At 47.7% G+C, this 25429-nt stretch overlaps 1 protein-coding gene across 1 annotated transcript in view; it reads right to left on the reverse strand.

The window, feature by feature from the left end:
- P2RX3 (purinergic receptor P2X 3) overlaps window positions 1–25429 on the reverse strand; it is a 366171-nt gene that overhangs the window by 94592 nt on the left and 246150 nt on the right. The window contains exons 7-9 of the mRNA XM_078674358.1: window positions 22945–23086; window positions 20941–21077; window positions 5078–5171 (exon numbers count right to left, since the gene is read on the reverse strand). Coding sequence (XP_078530484.1) covers window positions 5078–5171; window positions 20941–21077; window positions 22945–23086 — 373 coding nt within the window. The remainder of the gene's footprint in view (window positions 1–5077; window positions 5172–20940; window positions 21078–22944; window positions 23087–25429) is intronic.

Genomic DNA, 25429 nt, shown 5'->3' on the forward strand with positions numbered 1-25429 from the left:
CTCCAGCTCTCTCTCCCGTGGGGCTTGCCCATTGTTTTGAATTGGTTACAGGGGGAGCCTTTGAACCCCTGGAATCTGTGAATATGATGTGCGTGTCAGCATTTTTATAGCAATCACATCTGCTTGAAGACTTGCAAAGGATTTGCAGACCTGCTCCCCTTGCTGCACACTTTCAGTGCACTGCACAAATGCTTCTTGTTGACTGTATGAGAGCTGAACACTGCACACATACTACGTGCCCGCTGCATGTGCTCTGAACACAGCACCCTTCCTCTGAACATTGCACACCGCCTCTGTGCTCACTGGGCATATTTTATACACTTTATAAATGCTTCAGACTCATTTAACTGGCTGGCCTAGATTGTCTAAAATTTCGACGTTTAATAAAAGTGTTATTAAAAAGTTAAGTATCTTATAGAAATGGAAGTAAAAAGCAAAGTGCAACCTAGTTTGCCCAGACCTTCCATTACAAGGACATGTTTTGTATCAAGATTCTTCTGGTAACCCAGCGGTAAACAGAGTAGATACTTGGTTGTGTCAGCCCTGAAACGAAACAACAAACTGAGGGCCATATTATCAATCAATCAATCAATCAATCATATAATTTGTAAAGCGCACTACATACCCGCAAGGGTTTCAAGGCGCTGAAGGGTGGGGAGGAAGGGGGTGCTGTTGCTACTGGTCGAACAGCCAGGTCTTGAGTTGTCTCCTGAAGGTTAGAAGGTCTTCGGTTTGTCGTAGGATGAGGGGGAGGGTGTTCCAGGTCTCGGCGGTGCGGTGGGAGAAGGATCTGCCTCCGGCTGTGGTTCTGCGGATGCGTGGGATGGTAGCCAGGGAGAGGTCTGCGGAGCGGAGGTTCCTGTTGGGTACGTAGAAGGAGAGTCGACTGTTGAGGTAGGCTGGGCCGGACTTGTTGAGTGCCTTGTGTGCGTGGATCAGGAGCTTGAAGGAGATTCTTCTGTTGATAGGGAGCCAATGCAGGTTCCTCAGGTGGGGGGTGAGGTGGTCGCGGCACGGGACTTCAAGGATCAGACGTGCAGAGGCATTCTGGATTCTTTGCAGTCTGTTGATGTGCTTGGTCGGGGCTCCGGCGAAGAGGCTGTTTCCGTAGTCGAGTCTGCTGCTGACTAGGGCCTGGGTGAATGTTTTCCTTGTGTCTGTCGGAATCCATCTGTAGATTTTGCGGAGCATCCGGAGGGTGTTGAAGCAGGAGGAGGAGACAGCGTTGACTTGTTTGGTCAAGGTGAGTTTCGAGTCGAGGATGACTCCCAGGTTGTGTGCGTGGTTGGTAGGTGCGGGGGGGTCCCCAGTGATGCGGGCCACCTGAAATCGTCGCACACTGAGGGGTTGGGCCCGAGGATGAGGATCTCCATCTTGTCTGTGTTCAGTTTAAGGTGGCTATCATCCATCCAGTCGGAGACGGCTTCATTCCCTGGTGTAGGTTGGATTCAGCAGTGAGGGGGTCCTTGGTGAGGGAGAGGATCCATTGCGTGTCATCAGCGAAGGAGATTATGTTGAGGTCATGATGTCGGCGATGCGTGCGAGAGGCGCCATGTTATCGTTGAACAGTGTCGGGCTGAGGGAGGATCCCTGTGGGACGCCGCAGATGATCTCGGAGGCTTTGGATTGGAACGTGGGGAGGCGGACTCTGTGGGTTCTGCCGGAGAGGAAGGAGGAGGTCCAGTCCAGGGCCTTGCTTCGGATCCCTGCGTCGTGGAGTCGTGTGCGTAGTGTGCAATGGCAGATGGTATTGAAGAAAGGGCGATACATTAAGACTTAAAGTTAGGATTTTTCTCAGTTCAGGAGTAGTAAAGTTAGGACTCCTAAACTGAAAAAAATCCTAACTTTAAGACTTTCGGTATTCACAGAAGGCGTTTAGTAGTTCCAAAGTTAGGACTCCTAACTTCTGTGAATACCGAAATGAGTAAGTGCCTTCTGTGAATACCAAAATGGTAGTAAGTTTAGGATTTTGTCTTAAGTTAGTTCTGTGAATCGGGCCCTCAGTATTGCATTTTATCAAGCTGATTTGGACTCCGTCCTGACCGGGGTCTTCCCACGAACACTCTGGTGTATAGACTCCTCAACTTCATGTAGGGTAACCCTAATGCCCTGCTGAACATTGCCATTTGGTCTAAATTCATTGGTCAATAGTGTAGCAGATTATGTTTTTAGAAAAGTGGACCTCCCAGGGCCTCGCTTGCAATATGTCAACTAATCGAGGCCACAGTTTGATTCAAACCTCTCATAGATGTGGGAGCAGACTAGAAGGATTTGCTGTCTCTAATAGTTGCCGCTAGTGGAAGTGAATTCCATTGCTGTGCTATGACTTTCTTCCAACGCTTTTAGGTAACCACTTTGTACTGCTTACATGACACGGCCACCACTGAAGGGGTCCTAGGGTTAGCAGCAAGGGCCCTGCGTAAGGATCGATTGGCTGCCGAGCAGTCTCTATTGAACCATCTCGGAGCCATATGTACGGATTCGGGTGGCTTCAAAAGCGCTTTTTTATATTTAAGCATAGGTTGATAACAGCACTGACCACCTCTTGTTCAGCTGCCTCTTCCATCAGACAGCTCCTCACCATCCCTAGATTCTGCTTTATTATTTGTTCCAGGAATTGGGCAGGAACTTGGAGTTCCCACAATGATCTTAGATTGTCTGTAGACAGCTTGCAGTTTGCTAATCCCTTTATGCACTTTAAACTTTGCCTTTCAGGTTACCAACCAAACTACTTTAATAGAGTCTCGGTCCCCGAAATGTGAATGCATGGTGGCTCCATAGTGATATATCTCTTTAATTTACTTGTAATAAAAATTTAGTAGTTAACTACCCCCCTCTACCCCTAAAAGTAGGCAGCCCAGGATCACTCGTGCTTGCCACATCCATTACGTTACTCAAGTCGAGTGAGGCAAGGAAGGACATTAACGCCTTGCCTCTTGGGTCAGCGCTCACTAGGTGGCACGAGCCATTGTAGGCGGATTCAGGGTACTGAACGAATATCACATAAAAAGCACCTGCTAAAAAGAGATAGGCCTGACGCCCCTTTGTAGTAACTTTGTCTAGCAGTGCGTTGATATAATCAAATAATACAGGGAATTTCGTACTGGGAATGATAATAAAATCATTATTATAAAATGTACTTGATACAAAGTCAAGAACTACCGACCCATCTCCCTCCTCCCCTTCGTGGCCAAAGTCACAGACAAGACCGTCAACATCCAATTAACGAAATTCATCGAAGAAAACTCCATCCTCGACCCCCCCAATCCAGATTCCGCAGCAACCACAGCACAGAGACTGCTCTACTCGCCACCACAGACGACATCCGCACCCTCATCGACCAAGGGCACACCGCAGCCTGATCCTACTCTACCTCTCTGCAGCCTTCAACACCATCTCTACCGCACTCTCACTACCAGACTCCACAAAGCCGGCATACATGGAACCACCCTCAGCTGGCTCCGCTCCTTCTTCACCGGTAGAACCCAAAGAATCAGACTTCCACCCTTCCTCTCCAAACCCAAGGAAATCAACAACGGAGTACCCCAAGGATCATCACTCAGCCCCACGCTCTTCAACATCTACATAGCCCCCCTCGCCACCATCGTCAGACAGTACGGACTCAGCATAGTATCCTACACCAGCGACATCTAGCTCATCCTCTACCTTAGCAAGGACCCCATCACCAACGGACTCAACTTCCAAGAAGGAATGAAAGACATCGTATCCTGGATGAGCAACAGCTGCCTGAAGCTCAACTCACAGAGGACAGAGGTCCTTGTCCTCATACCCTCCCCCTCTACATGGGACAACTCCTGGTGGCCCACCTCCCTCAGCAGCCCCTCTCACCTCCATGGACCACGCCCAAAACCTCAGCATCATACTGGACTACTCCCTCTTCATGACCCAACAGGTTAAAGCCGTCACATCCACCTGCCTCAACACCCTCTGCATCCTCCGAAAGACCTTCAAATGGATCCCCGCCGAATCAAGGAAGACCATCACCCATGTACTAATAACCAGCAGACTGGACCACGGGAACGCCCTCCACACCAGGATCAACGAGTCTCTGCTCCGAAAACTCCAGACCATAAAGAACACCGCAGCCAGACTCGTCCTCAGCATCACTCCTCATGAACGCATCACCCAGCACCTGCGCAACCTCCACTGGCTACCCGTCGAGAAAAGAGTAACCTTTAAGATACTCACCCATGCATACAAATGCCTCCACAACACCGGACCCCAATGTCTCAATGACAGAATCTCCTTCCAAGTACCCAAGCGAAACCTCCGCTTTGCTGACCTATCTGTTTTTTTCTGGCTGTTTTTTTACACCTGGCGGCTAGACTGCTCTAACGAGAGCCTAGTTTCAGTAAGTACAATCTCGTAAGAGATTCCCACACCTCTTTCTAGCATACTGTCCATGTTCACCGGTGAGCAAGGTTGTTGGCAGACCCAACAACTTAGCGCTTGCCCATGATTTAATGAAATCCAGAAGAGCGCTCACTCGCCTGCTGTTGGCAAACATGAATAGGAGTAGGCCCAGGCTCGTCTGGCCGCGGGCGGGCTCAGACGGGCCCAGCGGGCCAGCTCGTGGTCTGGTCCTAGCCTGTATGTTGCAATCATGCTCTATGCTTAATGCACATGCCCACATGCTCTGTGCTTACTGCACATGCTCTGAATACTGCACAAATGCTCAGGGAAACACCGTGCACTTCACACATGCTCTGTGCTCACTAGACATGCCCACATATTCAGTGCTCACTACACATGCTCTAAGCATTGCACACATGCTCTGTGCTCACTATACATGCCCACATGGTCTGTGCTCACTGCATATGCTCTGAATATTGCACAAATACTCTGGGATACACCGTGCACTTCACACATGCCTTGTGCTGGTCGCACCTGCTGCACCTCATAGAGTTCCGTACACTTCACACATCCCTCGTGCTGGTGCACACCTTCTGCTCCCTGTGCAGTTCCGTACACTTCACACATGCCTCGTGCTTGTCGCACCTGCTGCTCCCCGTACAGTTCTGTATACTACACACATGCCTCATGCAGCCATACTTACATTTCCGTACACAAGCACGTCGATTCGGATGCCGAAAGCCTTCAGCAGGGTGCGGTACTCAGAGCCGTTCTCTCGCTTGTAGTGCTTGGCGTACCTGCGGGACACATTGGGGTACAAGACTTAGAGAGTGCACTGGTCAGTGAATCTGTGTATCTGGGAGCCCTCCATGGCCTAAGGAAAGAGGGGTGACCAGGGCTGCACGAGAGGCCATGGCCCCTCAGTGAGGCGAGCACGGACTACTCGGCGGGTCATAGTTAAAACAGAGGATTTACATTTTAGAAACGGAGGCCTTCGCCTGTGGTAGCGCAAGCTTCATTCTCTCGTACCAAGTGTGAGCCTAGCAAAGCAAGAGAGCAGCATGAGCAGGCTTGATAACTGTGGTTGGTCTTAACCAATGGTTAAACATAAAATGATGCACCCCACAGAATGTGGTGAGGGGCCCCTGACACTACCATACCTCACAAACTTCATAGGCATTAGACTGAAACGGGCCCCTTAGACGGCAGGGGCTGCTTGTACTGCACAGGCCACCTTGAAGAAACCGGGCGCCAAACTGTCGGTTCTCAGCAACTATCACCCTATTTCATTGCTGCCCTATCTGGGAAAAGTTTTAGAGACCCATGTAGCTCATTGCCTCAGCTCTTTTGTTGAACACTTTCAGGTCTTGGACACTCACCAGGCTGATTTTAGACCTGCACACTCGACCGAGTCAGTCATCCTTACCGTTATGGATGTGCTCAGAGGGGGGGGGGGGCGGATATAGGCACCACCCAGGCCCTGATTCTCCTGGATCTTTCAGCAGCTTTTGATCAAGATGCCGAGATCGACCGTGTCAGCAATGCCGGAATTCAGGGTCTGGCCCTGAAGTGGCTTTCCTCCTTTCTGAGCAATCAGTCCCAAGCGGTGCGCCTTGCCAATTTTTCCTCCAACAAAAGAGATATTACCTGTGGGGTTCCTCAAGGCTCTTCTCTTTCCCCACTCCTTTTTAGGTTTCGCCTAAGTGAAAGCTGCGCACTGCGCAGGCTTTTTACGCAGGTGAAAACCTAATGAGAATAGTATGGTGGCTTGGGAATCCGCCCTCTGTTCCATTGGCTAGCTCCATAAATGGAGGCTAGCCATTGGAACAGAGATCTGTCCGTCATGGCCGGACCAGATTCGTGGGCGCTCCAGCGATTTCTTCCCTCTCCGCCTCTCTGTGTGCGTCATCTCGGCGGTGGGCGGGTTGTTTATTTATTTTTTTTTTCCAGCTTTGTTTTCGGCATTTTTCTAAGTGTCGTTTTCAGGGGTGGGTTGCGCGATGTCCCGCTCTCCGTTCCCGCCCCCCTCCCGCTGTCCGTGTGCCTGTTCCTGCCCCCCCCTCCCGCTGTTCGTGTCCCCGTTCCCGTCCCCCCTCCCGCTGTCCGTTCCCGCCCACCCTCCCGCTGTCCGTGTGCCCGTAGGTGCTTGTTTTAAACAGCAGTTTGCTAAATACTCTAGGAAGAATCTCAGTCATGCATCAAGCACCTAACTCCTCTGAAACACCAAACACTCAACAGGGGCACCTATACACCAGCTGGGTGGCACAATGTAGGCTGCGCAGCAGGCTCCCCCTCCTCACCTCAGAGCTGCCCCCTGCAGTAGAGAGGTAAACACACCTCTCCTCTATCGCCACGGGCGGCCATTAGTTGCTGCACGCGCCACGCACGGGCTGTAATGTGTTCTTGACTCGCTCTGTGCAACAGATGCCTGTGGTGTCATGTGAGCTCCTGTTTAAAGGAAACCTGTGTCATCCTCCTCCTCCACTTTGCTTCATCTTACGGAGCACCCATGAGCTGGCTAAGATATTTCCTGCCTCGCCGCTGATTTCCGTTCTGGCAGATTAGCAACATCCGTCCGAGCACAGTTCTAGAGGCTCTCGAGTGACTGATTCGGGCATTAGATATGATCGTGTTAGACTGAGCTCCCCGACGCCAGCCGTCAGATGAGTGTGCGCCCTTTTCAGGTTGTCTCACTCTAGCGCTTTCTACAGCCTCAGGGTGGACGGAGGGTGTCCCTTCATAAATTTTCCTCTAGCGCGTCTCACTCGAGCGCTTGTTTTTTAAGCTCAGGAAAAAAACACAGTCGGCTCCTTCTGATCTGGCAGTCGGTGACCGTACTAATGTGATTGCAGCTTCCTTGTTTGTGAGGAAAAGGTGCAAACGTTGTTGCTCCGTCCTTTTACCTTCCAAGGAGGAGCCTGTCGTTTTCCACTCCCTGTTGTTTCTTCCGGTTTGAAGGTTATGAAACCCTGCGCTAACAGGCTGCAAAGCAGAGCTTGTGCTTTATACCTACCGTAATTGCGCCAATAAGGAAAGGGGCATGAAAGACATTGGATTGTGAACTAAAGCCATCCATATCTCTTCCAAAGTTCAAGTCGACCGGTGCATTGTTTAGTCATTTAAATGAAAAAAAATGTGTTTTATTTTTCAGTTTTTAACTTCTCAAATGTATTTTCCGATTTGGTTCACTGAGGTGGGTCAATAGATACCAGCTGCAGGCTCCGCAACATTTTAGATTTAATTCTGTCATTTCTACCTGCAGTGGCACAACTTGAAATGACAGATCCTTTGCGAAATATACCGAGGTGTCCCTAAGATTCCCGTATGTCACTTACTTAGGTCTTGCGTACACACCAACATTTGAAAGCAGGGAACATGAATATTTTGAATACAATTGACTTGTTTTTTGAATCTCTACCTCTAGTGAACCATTCACTCTCCCCCAGCACCCTCCCCTCCCTCACAGACACACACACCAATGTGCATGGAGGCAGAGTGCGGGCTATAGGCAAAACGCAGAGCCTGATAAAAATGTATGAAATGGGACCACTTTCCGACAAGAAACATCGGCCTCGAAGCTGGGGAACGGGGTTCGAGTCTCTGCACGGATACCCAACAACCTCACCTGTGATTCTGGGCAAATCATTTAATCTGACCGTGCATAACACAATGAATGGGTCCCTCTTTAACGCAACGGGTGCTCATATAAAGTGCTCTGATACCTTCGAGTTGAGTTCACGCTATATAAAACTCCCTCCATCCCCAAGAAAGACTGACAGAATGCCGCTGGCCGCGCGACACGGAGGGGAGCATGGGCGAGACAGCGTCTTAGTCCCACACGTCGCGCGAGAGGAGCCTGCAGCGCGCCAACCCCCCTGAGCCGCCCTCCTCGCCAATGGCCAATGGGAGGGCTCTTCTAGGATGGGGGGTCGTTCCCGGGGGGTTTATAGCCGGCCCAGCAACTTTGCTCAGCCTCTCCTTTCCGCATTGGTTCCGTGGGCTGCTCTTGGATTGGGTGGGGCAAAGGATCCAGACATAAGTTGATGGAAAAGAGAAGCCGGGGTCCTTAGACATGCACTCCTACAAGAGGAACTGGAGGGTATCGTGCAGGAGGACGTGGTAGCAGTGGGCAATAGGTTAAGAGCGAGCGAGTTCCCGTGGTCTGAAGGTGGCACTCGTAGGCCCAGATAAACCGATAGCGATAGAGCATGCCGCAGGATGGGCAACGGTCCCATGCAGAAGTTAGTTGGAAGGAGGTCTGGGTGGTACCAGTACAAGAGAAACTGAGGGTGAACATATCCCTTCTGGATGTACAAGTGGTACGAGACAGCGTTGTGAAGTAGCTAGGTGGGTGGGGGGCTCTGTCATCGACGGGGGCGTCCTCCAGAGCTGTGGCGGAGTCACAGGGCGATCTGGAAGCAGATGGACAGTAGGGGTACCTCTGCGGCAGAAGGATACAGTCTAAATACCTCTGCCTGGCACAGTAAGGGTGCCTGAGCCAAGAACCTGGAGCCGAGGGGGTTCCAGGAAACAGCGTCAGCGCCCCGTTAGTCCTTCGGGCGGTCGGGGGGCCTGAACCGACCGGGGGTGTGCCTCATTGCTCCGCCCTGACAGGGGAAGCGGGAGTATAACGAAATAAAATGGTAATTTACTGCACCGTCAGAGCATCGACTCGCCGTGCAAGATGGCTCCTTAGGCATGCGGGTCAGCGAGGGGCTGCCGCATTGGATCGCCTGTAAGATGACCCACCTTATCAGCTACTTGTTGTACGAAATAAACCTGCACCACTGCTTTCCCACAAATATGTCTCATGAGTTTCCTTGGTATGTAAGTGTTAACGTGCGCAGTGTGGCGCGAGCGCTGGCGATGTGGGCACTATGGGTGGGAATAGAAGGAGTGGTTGCGAGAAAGATGGAAGAAGGGGCGAAGGTAAGGTTTAAGAGGGCAAGGGATGAGAGAATGAGGGGCAAGAAAATAGGAAAGACTGGAAGGGGAGAGATGTAGGAGGGGGAGGAGAAAGGAAAGGAGATACGGTGAAGTGACAGGCAATGGGGGGTGAGAGCGTGTCTGTGTGCACACACTGGGGAAGTGATTGAACAGCTATTGGTGTATTTACTTAACAGTCGTATATAGCGCCTATGCACCAACAGTTGCTAGGATGCTTTACATATAACCCTGGAGTTACACACAATTACAAAAGACATGCCTGGAAACAAGCAAGCAAGTTGGGAGGTGGAACACAGACCAGGTCGTGGCTTCTGAGTGGGGAGAACATTTGTTGAACAATGGCAGTACCTACACAACTACTACTAATTAGCACACTGCAAGTGCGACAATTCAGTCTATTCCAGGCCCCCAAAGATATCAAAATAGCTTGGGCAGCAGGTATTTGTTGTTTTTAAAGCGTACTGAATTAATAAACATTTGCTGTTTGCTCATCTCTAATTTATACAAACAGCATCATAATGTGGTGGCTGTCAGAAGTGCCAGTGTCGGCAATTACATGTCGGTGCAGACAATTAAATGCTGGTGCCAAACATTAAGTGCCGTTGCCGGGCACCGGAAACCACTGGCTCAAATTACGCACTGGGGAACAGATGTGCTTCTAGGTGCTTCCCCGAAGCAGAGAAGGTGGGCTCAATTCTGGAGCCGAGAGGTGAAGTGTCCAAGCAACATTAGGGCTGCACAGCGTCCCTCGAGTATACCAAGACACCCTCACCGCAGCACAGCACAGAGTGACAGTCATTGTTACTGCACTGGAGAGACCTCACTGCAGAACTGTAGAGCCTGACCCTCACTGCAGGGCTGAACAGCATCCCTCCAGTATACCAAGACACCCCCACAGCAGCACTGCACAGAGGGACCGCCATTATTACTGCACTGGAGAGACCTCACTGTAGAGCGTGACCCTCACTGCAGGGCTGCACAGAACAGCCCTCCGTGCAGTACTACACAAAGAAGCGCTTAATGGAGAAATGCACAGAATAATCCTCATTACCACACTATAAACAGTACCCCCCTCAGCAGCACTGCACTAGAGGGCAACACTGCAAGGTGATAATCATTACATCACTGCCCAGGCCGACTCTAATTACAGCACTGCACACTGTCTCCTCCTCTGCAGCACTGCACACTGTGGCCTCCTCTGCAGCACTGCACATTGTCTTCTCCTCTGCAGCACTGCACACTGTGGCCTCCTCTGCAGCACTGCACACTGTGGCCTCCTCTGCAGCACTGCACACTGTCTCCTCCTCCTCTGCAGCACTGCACACTGTGGCCTCCTCTGCAGCACTGCACACGGTCTCCTCCTCTGCAGCACTGCACACTGTGGCCTCCTCTGCAGCACTGCACATTGTCTTCTCCTCTGCAGCACTGCACACTGTGGCTTCCTCTGCAGCACTGCATATTCACCCTCACTGCAGAAATGTGTGTGTGTGGCTGGCTCTGTGTGTGTGTGTGTGGCTCTGGGTGTGTGTGTGGTAGTAATTGCTGTCTGCTGAGCTCGTCCGTAGGGTACAATAGGTCTCACATTTGCGAGAGATTAAGCTAATGGCATTGTAAATGACAATGCCATTTATTTATCTGTTTTCAAAACCAACACATAAATACAAATTTTGTCATTTACATTTATAATGCCAATAGCTCAAACTTTTCCAAAGGCGAAACCATTGCATTGTAAATGCTTGTTATTCTTTATCTTCTTCCATTAATTCATTCACTGCGGGAAAGGAATGTTGGAACTTTTAACTACACAGACGATCTTCAACTGGTGTTCAATGTTAATTCTTCTGCTTCATCTGAGTCCAATGTTTGAGACACAATGGTTTTTATAAGTGACTGGATGAACAACAAGCAGTTGAAACTGAACCCAGAGAAAACTGGGCCCGATTCACAGAATGAACTTAAGACTCAATCCTAAACTTACTACTATTTTGGTATTCACAGAACGCACTTACTACTTTTGGCATTAACAAAATAAATGTACTGCTTTTGGTATTTACAGAAGTTAGGATTTTGTCTTAAGTTTGTCTTAAGACAAACTTAAGACAGACTTAAGACAGTCTTAAGACAGACTTAAGACAGACAGAGTTAAATCCTAACTTCTGTGAATGCCAAAAGTAGTAAGTGCATTCTGTGAATACCAAAATAGTAGTAAGTTTAGGATTGAGTCTTAAATTCATTCTGTGAATCGGGCCCAGCGAGTTGATTCTCACAGGTGGGTCAGCTAACCCATGGCATTCCAACTTCTGGTCCCCTAAACTCGGTAATCCCCCTGTGCCAGCTGCCTCTTCTAAGAGTCTGGGGATCATTATCAGTAATGATTTGTCCATGAAGGCTCAGATCAGCTCAGTAGTCTCTGTTGGTTTTTTTCAGCTGCGTAGAATAAAGAGGATCAGCAGATTCTTGAGCAGGGAAGCTATGATTTTGGCCATTCTTGCCCTTGTGATCTATCGCCCGGATTATGCCAATTCATTGTATGTTGGCATTCCGGCCTACCAACTGAGGCGCCTCCAACTAGTTCAGAACCAGGCGGCCAGGCTGATCTTTCATCAGCCTAAATGGCATCATGTCAGCCCATTAATGAAAAGCCTTCACTGGCTTCCAGTGAGTAAGCGCTGTGCTTTTAAGATGGGTTGCACCATTTTTAAAGCACTACATTGCAACGGTCAGGCTTTTATTTCGGCCCGCTTGCACCGCTACACTGCCACTCGAAATCTTAGATCCTCCCACTTGAATCTGTTGGAAACTCCTGCAGCCAAACGGATGAAGTACGGCGGACTAAGGTTTTCTGTCCTTGCTCCGCAATTTTGGAAGTTCCTCCCGGCGCAGATTAGGTCTTTGACTTCCCTTGCCCAGTTCAGGAAGCAGCTAAAGACTTGATTGTTCATTCAAGCAGCATATACTGATTAAGCAATCTCCTTTCCACTGCCGTGATCCTTATCTGAGCGCCAAGAAACCGTTGGTGTATGCGCGCTTAATAAATGTTTTTAACATAACATAACTGTTAGACCCCTGATGCTAGCCCATGCTGGCTGGTTCAGTTCAATACCTCTTCTTACGGGGAACATCCTTTTCAACAAAACTCTAACAACGCAGTACCATTACAACGAAGGTTTTACAACGAAAGTCGTTACAACGACTTTCGCTGGAGGGCGCTCTAGGATAGGGAATAGTTTAATTTACTATCCAACACCTTCCCTACTATCCACGGTGACTGGAGTTGGAATAGTAAATTAAACTATCCACTATCCAGCACCCCCAACGCAAGTCGTTGTAACGACTTGAGTTGAAAAACCTGCGTTGTAACGGTACGCGTGGTAATACCACGTGTTGTACCGTCATACATCCCTTCTTACAGTTGCATCACAACTTCTATCCTTGTATACAAGCCCCTTCCCACCTCTAGCTACAAGCATCCACCGGCAGCGTGGTGTTCGGAACCATCTGAAGTTGGTTCTTTTCTAAGTTTGCTTTGCATTGAATCCTATTACTATCTGTGTTAAAAAGGGTGAGATCCCTTCTCCGTTGAAACTGCTGCTGATAAAACACGCATGTGTCCAGTGGACGCAGATCCTGTTTCTATGCTTGTCTTCACAAGGAAACTCTTCATTTTATGTTGGCTTCTTACTCCGTTGCACACATGCCTGCACACGTCATCACAGCCGTTTTCTGGTGTTCAAGGCTAACATGGCTTTGTTCATACATATATATATGTGATGTTAAGATGGGATGTATGATGTTACAACACATGCTTTTACCACGCATGCTGTTACAACGCAGTTTTTACAACGCAAACCTTTACAACGCATAGCGCTTTGGGGTGCTGGATAGTGAATAGTTTAATTTACTATTCCAACTCCAGTCCCCGTGGACCCTAGGGAAGGTGTTGGATAGTAAATTAAATCTATTCCCTATCCTAGAGCGCCCCCCAGCGCAATGCGTTGTAATGGTTTTCGTTGTAAAACCTGCGTTGTAAAAGCACTGCGTTGTAAAAGTTTCGTTGTAAAGGATGTTTCCCGAGACAAAATCCTAACTTTACGACTTTCGGTATTCACAAAAGGCATGTAAAGTTAGGACTCCTAAATGCCTTTTGTGAATACAGAAAGTCGTAAATTTAGGATTTTTCTCAGTTTAGGAGTAGTAAAGTTAGAAATTCCTAACTTTGCTACTCCTAAAAGCCTTTTATGAATACGGAAAGTCGTAAAGTTTAGATTTTGTCTCAGTTTAGGAGTAGTAAAGTTAGAAATTCCTAACCTTGCTACTTTTAAATGCCTTTTATGAATACGGAAAGTCGTAAAGTTTGGATTTTGTCTCAGTTTAGGAGTAGTAAAGTTAGAAATTCCTAACCTTGCAACTTTTAAATGCCTTTTATGAATACCGAAAGTCGTAAAGTTTGGATTTTGTCTCAGTTTAGGAGTAGTAGACTCGGCTTTCAGTCGGAGAGATATATCGGGAGAGCTAGCTGCAGAAGCCAGGAGCAGTCAGGCTGGCACTTCCATCTTTGACTGAAGCATCTGTCCTTCTGTGAAGAAACTCTGATGAGAGACAGCCAGACGAGCTGTTTCTAAAGGTATGCTGTGCCATCTGTTCTAAATGCTTAACAGGCAGGATTCTATCTAATGTTCTAGCCTACCAAAATAATGTAGGGTTTAGAAATAGCTTCCGGGTCTAGGATGCTTTGTAACTTGTAGACATGTCTGCAATGTTTTTATTGTTCTCATGAACAGCAGCCATTTTAACTGCAATCTTCTCCTTCGGTGTTGTTACCGTTCATTTCATTTACACCATCTAGAATACATTTTTAAAACTACAATTCCCAACTTCACAATGTGCTTGAATGTGTTGTAGGCAAGACAGGATAATTGCTTTGATTACCTCTGCACCCCTGAACTTGTTTAACAGGACTGCTGAAAGCACTGCCTCCAAAAAGGATAGCTCGGTGGGTTTGTGTCAGGACTGTGGTCCTTTGGGCATCTGTAACTCAGTATGTGCACTAAATCGTGAGAATGAGATCCCATCCCTTCAGTTCCGAAGGGAGAATCCAGAATTCATATCGATGGAGGCATAGCACAAGAACACACCACAGAGGTGGATCTAAAGATGGCTGACAAGATCCAGGTAGGAGACAGAAAGGAAAGTTCACAAGCAAAATGTATTCACTAAGAAGTTGTTGAAAGAGGCTGTTAGGTCATAGGTCTCTCATAGACAGGACTTTGACACCATGGGGGTCGATTCCGATTTGGGAGAAAAAACATCCATACGATTTGTATCCGGAGCCCTCTCCGTACGAATCGCACCCGTCCTTCCGAGTTGCATAGTACGATCCGTATTCAGTGAATCCGTCCGAATCGTCGCGATCCGTACATATTGCAAGCCTGAAACCGTGAACCGTACGACTCGTACACATGCCGTACGACTCGTACACATGCCGTACGACCCGACCAGTACGATCCGGACTGGAGTATAAGGACCCGATTCGTACGGTCCACGTCAGGTAAGGGCGAGTCGTACGGAAAAGCACACAAGCACATACACACCGTACGGTCCGTACACCCCATGACCGCAGGGGTACGGTGCGTACCCCTGCGATCATGAGGTGTACGAGTCGTACCCCATGTACGATGGGTGTACGAGCCGTACCCCATGTACGATGAAAGGGTTGTAGAAGTGATGCAGTGAAATCTGTGAGATTTCACTGCATCACTTCTACCATGCAAATGCGTCAATATCTTATGCCTGCCTCATGGAGGGCGTAAGACTGACACTGGCACATTTCACATGGGACTTGCCCATGTGTAATGACCCATTGCTGGAGTTGCGTCACTTTTGTGACACACTCCAGCAATGCATCATTTTTGTGCCTACAGATACGTCAGAAATACTGACGTATTTGTAAATCCTTGCGACATGATGCATCAAACAGAAAATATGACACATCCAAGGAGGGTGCAATGAAAAGTGACGCATTTTTGTTTTCTCGTAGCGATGCGTCACTTTTCATAAATGAGGGCCTGTGTTTTTCTGCACCACGGCCATAGCTCTGACAACCAATGGCACGTGCTTCTTGGGCACGCTTGTTGCTGCTGTGGCCGAGTGCTGAGCTAGGTTAGATTGGTAGAACACATCAAAGTGCGCTCAATGCATGAGGCTGACCCCTGACCCTCACCGGACAGTTCGTTGAGGCTCATCTATAAATTCATGGTGTATCACTGCCTCCATGTGACTGTGTACTCTAGTTGTGTTTCCATATGTGTTGCAGTGTGACTGGGGTTTTCTGTGAGGAAACACTACACATCGCCCCAAAAGTTGGGTTAAGGCCATTCAGACTCCCCTGCGCTTGCCTCAGCGGTGGTCTGCACACTGGAGGCCATGCGGCATTTCACCCATGTCTGCTGTCTGGATGCAGTCTTTCTTCAGACTAGAGACCTGTTATAAAACAAAGAAGTAGCCAAAAGCAGTCTGCGTGGCTCTGCAGCTCTGCTCCAAGATGTGCCATGAGATGGTTTCCTCCAGTTTAGGAAATGTGCCGAAATAAAAAAAATGTGGTTGGAATGCTAGAGGTAATCTCAGCAAATGGTAATTTTTTTTTATTTATTGTGTTTTTATAAAGCATAGACATGACCATCACAGCATCAGAGTGCTGTGCAATGAGAGAGCTGGGGAGGGCTACAGTGCATTAAAACACCTGACACAATAAGGTAATCTGTACAAAGAGTTCTCGGATCAGGTATAAATACAATAGGATGAAATATAGATAAGGAACACTGGGCCATATATCAAGAAAGGGCGATACATTATCGCCTCTTTTATCGGCAGGAAACTGCCGCTAAAGCGGCGATAATGGGCTTGATAATATGCCCTTGTGAATTCCCATAGAAGCCCAGGTTCTGGTGTGTAGGACATCTTAAGATACATGTTTTTCAAGGAATACAGCCTTACCTTTCTTCTTGAAGATCCTGATAGAGGAAATTGTTCTCAATTACTTGGGCCATGTCCCAGCCCTTCTTTTTTCTATACCAGCTCAGACAGAAACCAGCCATATGCAAACCAGCCTTGACCCTGTTGCAATAGGAACAGTCGAGCCTAAACTGTCAGACAGGGACACAAGCACCCAGGCTGGCTTCCACCTATCGGGGCCTCATCGGAAGGGTGCAGCTTGAGTCCCAGGACAGGGAGCGCGCAGCACCCAAGCCTGGCCACAACTTTCCCACTCAGGGCGTCGCAATGAGGAATACACAAGTGATGGATGGAAGGCTTGACCTCATCTTAGCCATTGGTAACTGCTCGGACTGCATGCCAGTTCATCATTTTTTGCCACCATGCCAATGGACAGAATGCAATCCTAAGTGAGCACCAGTGGGAAGATTAATTTAAGCATTCATCCATCACCTTGGATGTTGCAGTTGACACCCTAAGTGCACCGGGTATGCACTGACGTTAGTCCTGTGCTCACTGGGCCACTGCAAGAAACCTGCACCCTACGGATGAACCCGACACCGGTCTGGGTTTGCTTGTGCTCCCTTCTGGAGGGTCCGAACTTCGCAGTTCAGGGAGGAGGGTTCCCATCAGGAGCAAGGTCAGTGCCGACTGCTAGGATTCTACCATCAGGCAACAAGATGGCTCTCAAAGGTCCCTTCGATGTCCGGCCTTTACCCCTGAATAGGACAATATACACTTCTACACCTTGCATTTCCAGCTCCACGTTATTCCAGTCCAGGCTTCCACACCACCTTTCTAATGCATCATGGTCCTTGCAGTCCATTCTGTCTCATAAGCCTGCCCCGGTCACGCCTGGGTGGTGGGGCTCTATTCTCTCTCTTAATTCTTAGGGCCAGATTCACAGAACTAACTTAAGACAAAATCCTAAACTTACTACTTTTGGTATTCACAGAAGTTAGGATTTTGTCTTAAGTCTGTCTTAAGACAAACTTAAGACAAAATCCTAACTTTTGTGAATAACAAAAGTAGTAAGTTAGGATTTTGTCTTAAGTTAGTTCTGTGAATCGGCCCCTCAGATCCTGACCTCTCTATCCCTGCATTCTGGACTTTCCTCTGTCTGGTGAGTGATCCGTGTGCCATTCCTGGCTTTCTTGTGTCCAGTCCTGTATCTGCTGGATCCCCTGGTCTTCCCCTTTCCAAACCTCAGTTCTGCCTTCCCTTCAGGGTGGATCCCTGATTCCTTCCACCTGGTTGATTCCTTGCACCAGGCTCTCTCCCTGCAGCTGTGCTCCTCCTCTGAGCCTCCAGCTGTCTCTATCTGGTGAACCCAGAGTGCAGAGGTTCACAGCTGGCCTCACTGCTCAGCCTCCTTGTGCTCTGTCCCTGCACCTATATTCCAGCTCGTCTTTTGATGCCTGTTCTCATAGTTATTGACTCCATGTTCCTGTTCTGATTGGTTATTTGTGTCTGTTGTCTGCCTCTTGTTCATCCTACCTCTTGGTTCCAGTGTTTGCCTTGTTGCTGATTCTGACTAAACACATCCAGACCTGTTTTGCATACGCAGATTCCTAGTCTTGTATCCCATCTTCCCGCTCTGAGTGCACGTTCCTGTCCAGTCCCATTTACTATTCAGCTCCCAGTATTCACAATTCTGTGTGTTCCAGTCCAGATCTTATAATAAAGATTTCCTGTGAGCTCAGTTCCTGTTCCTGTGAGCTCAGTTCCTGTTCCTGTGAGCTCAGTTCCTGTTCCTGTGAGCTCAGTTCCTGTTCCTGTGAGCTCAGTTCCTGTTCCTGTGAGCTCAGTTCCTGTTCCTGTGAGCCTTCCACTCTCCTCCCTGCCTTCTTGTGTGTTTTATATTTATCCTGACGTTCATTGCTTCCAAGGGTGCTTGTTAGACTCCAAGGTGTGTGCCTTTGGCACAGAGACCCTCCCAGTTCTTCTTCTGCAGAGATGCTGGCTGTCTCCCTTACCTGTGTGAGATGAATCTGCTCCTTGCCATCTTGTAAGGTCCTTTTCACCTCACAGAGAGATCACTTCCGAGGAGCAGGCAGACTATCATGTGTGAGAGTTTGTCTGTCATTTCCCTGCTCTTACCTTCCTATTTGTATTTGTGTGAACCTCATAGTTTCTCCCGCGGACTTCCAGCTCCCTGTTCACTGCCTGATCCAACCTCCTCCAGGCCCTCCCAGACTCTCTTGTTTATATTTAGCACCTTCTCTGGAAAGCCTTTGTCCTTGCATAGAGCAACCCCCCCTCCCATTGCATTGTCTTCTTATCATGAACTCAGCTTGTGTGCCTGACAGACTGTGCCAAACAACAGTAGACCCTTGATACTGACTAACCCTTGGCGGAGTTCGCGGAGTTGCATTACGTGGAACTCTGCAATGTGCAAAAAAACTCTGCCGCACTACACAGAGCTCCGCGAGCGGCGGAGTACGATAGAAAAATGCAGTTTGTGGTGATTGCACAGTGCCGGATGCTTGTCCGCACTGTGCAATCATTGCGAACGGCACCATGCACAGTGCAAGCGGTCCCTGCTTTCTTTTTCTGACACTCGAATAGATTTTAAATTGAGCGGCAGCTTTTTCAAAGCGAACAGGCAGTTTCTCAACTTGAGTGGTCGCGAGCATTTGCGACCACTCGCCATGAGAAACCTGAACCCCTTCCCCCGCTTTGAGAAATCTCACTGGGAGGTTGATTTTCCACACTCACGCTCACCAACTTGATGTTGACGATCACGAACGAGGAAAAATATCGCCAGGAGGTTGATTTTCCTCGCTCGCGCTAGCCAACTTGGCGTTGACGAAAGCGAGCGAGGAAAAAACCTCTGCGAGCTCCGTGTAACCCGGAGAGTGGAAAACTCTGCAAACTCTGCAAGTGGAGTGGAGTTCACCACCCAGGGTTAGTACTGACATGCATAAGGCGGGCCTCCATCTAGAGTGCCAGCGTGGGTGAAAAATGATGACCTGGAATGTGTCCTGAGTGATCGCCAGTGCCTGAGAATAACTGAAGCATTCCATCCATCACCTTGTTGTTTGCTGCACAAGGATACATGACATGCACAGGACCCAGCACACACTCACTGCGCTCAGCTGTAGCATACTCTATTTGAGAGTTGAGAGCTACCAGCCTATGAGAGAATCCACTTGTCTCTTTCTAGCATATAGATTTGTTCCATCGTTTGGTGCCTTTGCTATTCCCTCATTTGTAGAAATTACTGGCAAGACGTGCCCAGCTTTGAGTGGCGATTGGGGAATTCTTTACTATAACGCAGTCTTCGATTGGCCTTGGCTTCCAGCCAGTGCCCATTGCAACTGTAAAAGAACTGGCCCTGCAGAATCAGTTCCTCATACTCCCTTTACACTTGAAAAGAGCTCTTCTGCCCAGGATCACACCACCATGGGTTGCTGCTTCCTAGCTGGGGCTGGACCCTGCCTGGAATCTGGAAGAGATGTGTTGCTGTGCCCAGCAGGAAGGACAAGAGCTGTAATGCCTTCAGCAGAGGAGCTGCCAGACCCCGAGTGAAAGAGCAGGTGCCGCTCATCAGAAGGCAGTGGTTAACCAAAGTCACCAGGGAACTGCCCAGGACCAGTGGTTTCCGGTGCTCGGCTCCGGCACTTAATTGTCAAAACCTGCACTTAACTTGGAAAATAGTGGGGCCCCTGTTTACAAGATAAACTTGCCCATGCCCGTGGAGTGGTGTGGCTCACTGGTTAGAGGTGGCAAACCCGGAAGCAGAGAACGGCCCGGGACCAGGGTTCAATTCCCGACGCGGCAGGGTCGTGGACCAGGGTCAGCGGACTCGACAATTCTCGCCTCGGTGCCTACTCTAACCAGGGATCACACTCGGCAACTCTGGGCATTAAGCTTGCCTCATCTCTACAACGGCCCCCCACAGACGCCAGGGATGCCTGGTTTCACCTTGGAGATACCCAGAAGGGACCATCTTACAGGGAAAGCAGGACGGGTTCCCCAGTGGTCTCCAGCGCCGGGACGCTTACGGGCAGCCGTGCGCTTTACAAGTCCAACACATTTACATTTACATTTTTTTTACATAACAAGGAAAATATAAATTGAAGAAAAAAGCCTGGGTAGGGCAATGGTACTTTAGGCGCAGGCAGAAAGATCTAGAACATGAATCATACAATAACATGTATTGGAAAAAACAGGCAAAGTAGCATACACAAATAGTATCTAATTATCTATTTGTCTTATTTTTTTATATATAACTTTTTAAAATCTTTTTTACGAAAATAAACATCCAAATATATTTCTGGTATTTTGTTTAGATATTATAAAAAAGTTATTATGTTGTCCAAATTCACCGTGAATACATGGAAGATTGTACAAATAATACATTCATAGGAGAGAAGAGATAAGATAACGTTTTTTTTACGTCTAAATCACATCAATTGGTATATCATTGTAAATATGTCGCATTCCTGTGCTCTGAAAGTGCCGCAACGTGGTGCAGCCAAAGGCCTTACGGTGCTTTGTAAATTTGCAGGTGTGTCTCTGCCGTTCTACCACATCATTGTAGACTTTATACTGTGTGTACATTCCATTCTGTGTGTCTCTCTTATTCTATCACAGCATCATAGACTCTATGGTCTCCCCACTTACCTGAAGTTGTACCCAGGTGACACGTTGTTCTTCTCGGAGATGCTGTCCAAGCGAGTGAAGGTGTATTTTGGCACACAGTCATCCCAGGAGCGGTCCAGGTCACACACCCACCCAATCTTTATTCCCATGACGCCTCCCTGCAAGACAGAAGACAGAGAAAGAGGACTTATTGGGTAGGGTTAATGTGCTCCCAAAAGTACACAGTGGGTCAGCTGTTCTTAACACTTTGACGACCACCTCCAAAGCACTTTCAACTAATTGAACCTCAAACCAATAACTAAAATACAAGAACAAGTACACATCAACCAAATACACAAATGATTAAATATTGTATTTAATTCACAAAAAAGTGAAATGGAAATTTAAATATTAATAGGAACGTTCAAAACGTAGTTCTATTTCAAGATGAAGCAATATTCTAGATTCTAGCACACCAGATTGTCTTTTTTGTTTCTAATGCATGCTCTCTTTCTATTGGCCCCTATGACTGCTTTGCAGCTTGCAATGGTCCTTACTATATTCACTTTACTGTACTTAGCTTCTAATTTTAAAAGCCTTTTCGTTTGCAGAGCTTTTTAAAAAATTCTATTTTGAATGTTGCTTTTATGTATATGTACTTTATTAATCTGCTAATAATATTTAATTTTCTAAACAGCCTTTGACCCTAAGTGCGTATCACGGACCCCCAGAAGTGCGCGGACCGCAGGGTAAGAACCGCTGCAGTAAGACGTCTGCTGACATGGCCATGTTAGTGTGGACTGAACCTATCTGTCGCGAGCTGTTGGGCCTTCGATGGCCTTGGGAGCTGTCACAAGGGACAATCATGTCACTCTGTACCTTGTTCTCATTTTCCCTTCTAGTCTTGTATTGTTTTCTCAATCTTCTGCTATTTTGGGAATCAAAGTGAAGTGCATGCAGCAATGCCCCTACTCCCAGGAGTGTGAAATCAGAGTAAATAATCACTACTTACTAAACCCACTGCAATGTGTGTACACAGCTCACCAGCTTTGGTTTTTTATCTCACTGATGTGTCAATGCTCTCCCCTTACGTCATTTTAGCGCCTCTTCTCTCCCAGGTACACTCAGCCCATCCCTCGACCCATGGAGAATGCCCCCCAGTCTCTCTCTTTCATCACCACCTCTGTCTCTCTTCTTTTCTTCTCCCATTCCCTCACCCCATCCCAACAAGCAAAATTGCATTCGCAAACGCCGAAATTTGCGGAATTTTGGCTTTTGTGTATACAATTTTGCCAAATGGTATGTATTAAGGCAAAATAAAGAATCGCAAATTTGCAATTCCTTATTTTGCGATTGCATTTAAGGAATCGCAAATTTTGCGATTCCTTAAATGCAATGTAAGAAGCACCAAAAAAGTACAATTTGGCCTTAAGGAATCGAAAATTACCACCAACTTCAAGTTGGTGGTAATTTGCGATTTCTTTGAAAAATGCACTTTTTTGCATTTTTCAAAGTGCAATGTGAAGCACATACATGCCCTTAGGGCATGTATGTGTGCCACATGTGCACCCATGCTTATTTCAGGGGTGCAACAGGGTGTCCTTTTGACACCCCTGCACCCTTAAAATTGCATTCTCAGTTTGCGATTCTCTAATTGCTAATCGCAAATTGAGAATGTCTTCCCAGTCATTCCTATGGGCCTCTAGGGCCAATAGGAATGAATGCGGAGGTATTCCTTAATTGCGAATCGCCATTTGCAATTCTCAATTAAGGAATATGTAGGATTCGCAAAATTTATTGCAAATCCTACATACATAGCATTTTGCGATTCTCATATAGCGATTCACAAAAAAGTTGCTATTTGAGAATCGCAAAATGACTTTTTGATGCATATGACGCTATATGCCAAACGTGAAACCTTTTGGGGCATCTCTGAAGTGGGAACCGACCCCATTACCAGCCCCTTTCCATTTCCATGGCATTCCCTGACAATCCTTCTCATTCCCTTGACATTCCCATCACAACGAGTGGATGGAGAATACACACCTTGTCGGCGAGTTTGGTGAAGTTCTGGCCTGCCATTCTGACCACGTCTCCAAGGCGGAAGATGGGACAGTAGGGTTGGGTGTCCGGGTTGAAGCGGCATTTCTTGATCTGGTCGGCGGTGAGGTTAGAGGCCAGATTTCCCCTGTGAGGGTGAGAGAGAGAGAGGTGGGGTGAGCAGAGGGAGGAGACCAGAGACTGCGATTGGAGGAGACAAGTGAGAGATGGACTGATGAAGAAAGATCTAGAAGAAAGAACATAGCGCCATGAAATCTTTTTGGTGTACGTACGCTTTATAAATATGTTGTAACATAACATACGTGTGCACCCCTTGTCTGGGGACTCCCTAGGGAAGAAACAGGGTGCAGTCAAGATGAGCAAGTAATAATAAAGCTGGAGACTGGATGGTTCATGCGTAAAGATCAAACAGGAAATGGGAAGTGTGGGTGGGTCCGGTGGTTCTCTTCTGAGGTCCAATTTCTTGTGTCTTTTTGCTCTATTTCTGTCCAATTGTGTGGCGAAGGACACTACGTAGGGTACTGGGTAGTCTTGATTTATCTCTGAAGATTGGCTCTGTCAGGCAGCCATTTTGGATAAGCTGGAAGCCATTTTGGAACAGATGGTAGCCATCTAGGACCAGGTGGGTGGCCATCTTGGACATGCTTCTTCTTAATGCCTACATAGAGTACCTTTGTGTACCTCATTTTCTCTTGCATTTGAGAACGCTTGAAAGGGAAGAACCATGAAAATTGTTGTCCATGTTTTGTTTTTAGTTTGGTGCTTTTCTTTAAAACACAACTCTGAACTTGTTTAAAAGAATTTGAGACAAATACTCTACTGCTTATATATTTATTGAATACTTGTATTTATCAGTCTTCAAAGCTGAAGGTAAATGTCACACATGCCTGGTCGCCCAGAAATGTATTCCAGTCTGTCCACTGCTAGAAATGGATTCTAGTCTGATGCAAAGTATATTGATTGCAGAAGGATCAGTGTTGTGAGTGCATTCCAGTCTGATGAGAAGTGCATTCCAACCTGACCACTGCTAGATGTGCCTTCCAGTCTGCTGTGGTGTGAGTTTCAGTCTGACCAACGCTAGAAGGGCATTCCAGTCTGATGAGAAGTTTATAACAGTCTGACCAAATTCTAGAAGTATATTCGTGTCTGTTCACTGCTAGAAATGCATTCTAGTCTGGTGCAAAGTGTATTCGTTGCAGAAGAATCAATGTTTTAAGTGCAGTCTAACCGACCACTGCTAGATGTGCATTCCAGTCTGATGAGAAGTGCATTCAACCCTGACCACTTCTAGATGTGCATTCCAGTCTGATGTGGGGTGTGTTTCTGTCTGACCACTGCTAGATGTGCATTCCAGTCTGATGAGGGGTGAGTTTCAGCCTGACCAGTGCTACATCTGATGAGAAGTGCAATCCAAACTGACCACTGCTAGATGTGCATTCCAGTCTGATGTGGGGTGTGTTTCTGTCTGACCACTGCTAGATGTGCATTCCAGTCTGATGAGGGGTGAGTTTCAGCCTGACCAGTGCTACATCTGATGAGAAGTGCAATCCAAACTGACCACTGCTAGATGTGCATTCCAGTCTGATGTGGGGTGTGTTTCTGTCTGACCACTGCTAGATGTGCATTCCAGTCTGATGAGGGGTGAGTTTCAGCCTGACCAATACTACAAGTGCATTCCTGTCTGATGAGAAGTGCAATCCAACCTGACCACTGCTAGATGTGCATTCCAGTCTGATGAGAAGTGCATTCCAACCTGACCACTGCTAGATGTGCATTCCAGTCTGATGAGAAGTGCATTCCAACCTGACCACTGCTAGATGTGCATTCCAGTCTGATGAGAAGTGCATTCCAACCTGACTATTGCTAGCTGTGCATTCCAGACTGATGTGGGGTGAGTTTCAGCCTGACCAATGCTAGAAGTGCATTCCAGTCTGATGAGACGTGTATTCCAGTCTGTCCACTGCTAGGAATGGATTCTAGTCTGATGCAACGTGTATTCATTGCAGAAGGATCAATGTTGTAAGTGCATTGCCGTCTTCTTTGTGCCCTAAGGTTATTGAAGTCTGTTCTGAGCCAGGATTCAGTGTACACCTATACCAAGGGCCTGATGTAACGTTGAATATATATTAGAACATCTCCAATTTCTAGAGGAAGCGATAAATCAGGAGAAATGTACGGTGGTGACATTTTGCGGCTGGATTCTTCTCCAGAACTGGCACTTTAGCACTGGAGTCTGCTGCACCCGGCCAACCACTCGTGTCTGATTCACAGCATTGAATCCTTCCTCGTCATGACCATCAGACTTTACCAATCCCTGTGCAGGCTTACCCAAGCTGACCAATTGCTCGTCAGTTGGTCACCATAACCCAACTGGTTATGGTATTTTCTACTTGCCCGGGGAACGTAGGGACAGTTTCTTGGTAATGGGGTCGTCCGGCACTTACGTGGAGTCTCATCGTCATCAATGTTC

The sequence above is a fragment of the Lissotriton helveticus genome, chromosome 1_1 (assembly GCF_964261635.1).
Source record: "Lissotriton helveticus chromosome 1_1, aLisHel1.1, whole genome shotgun sequence".
Lineage (NCBI taxonomy): Eukaryota > Metazoa > Chordata > Amphibia > Caudata > Salamandridae > Lissotriton > Lissotriton helveticus.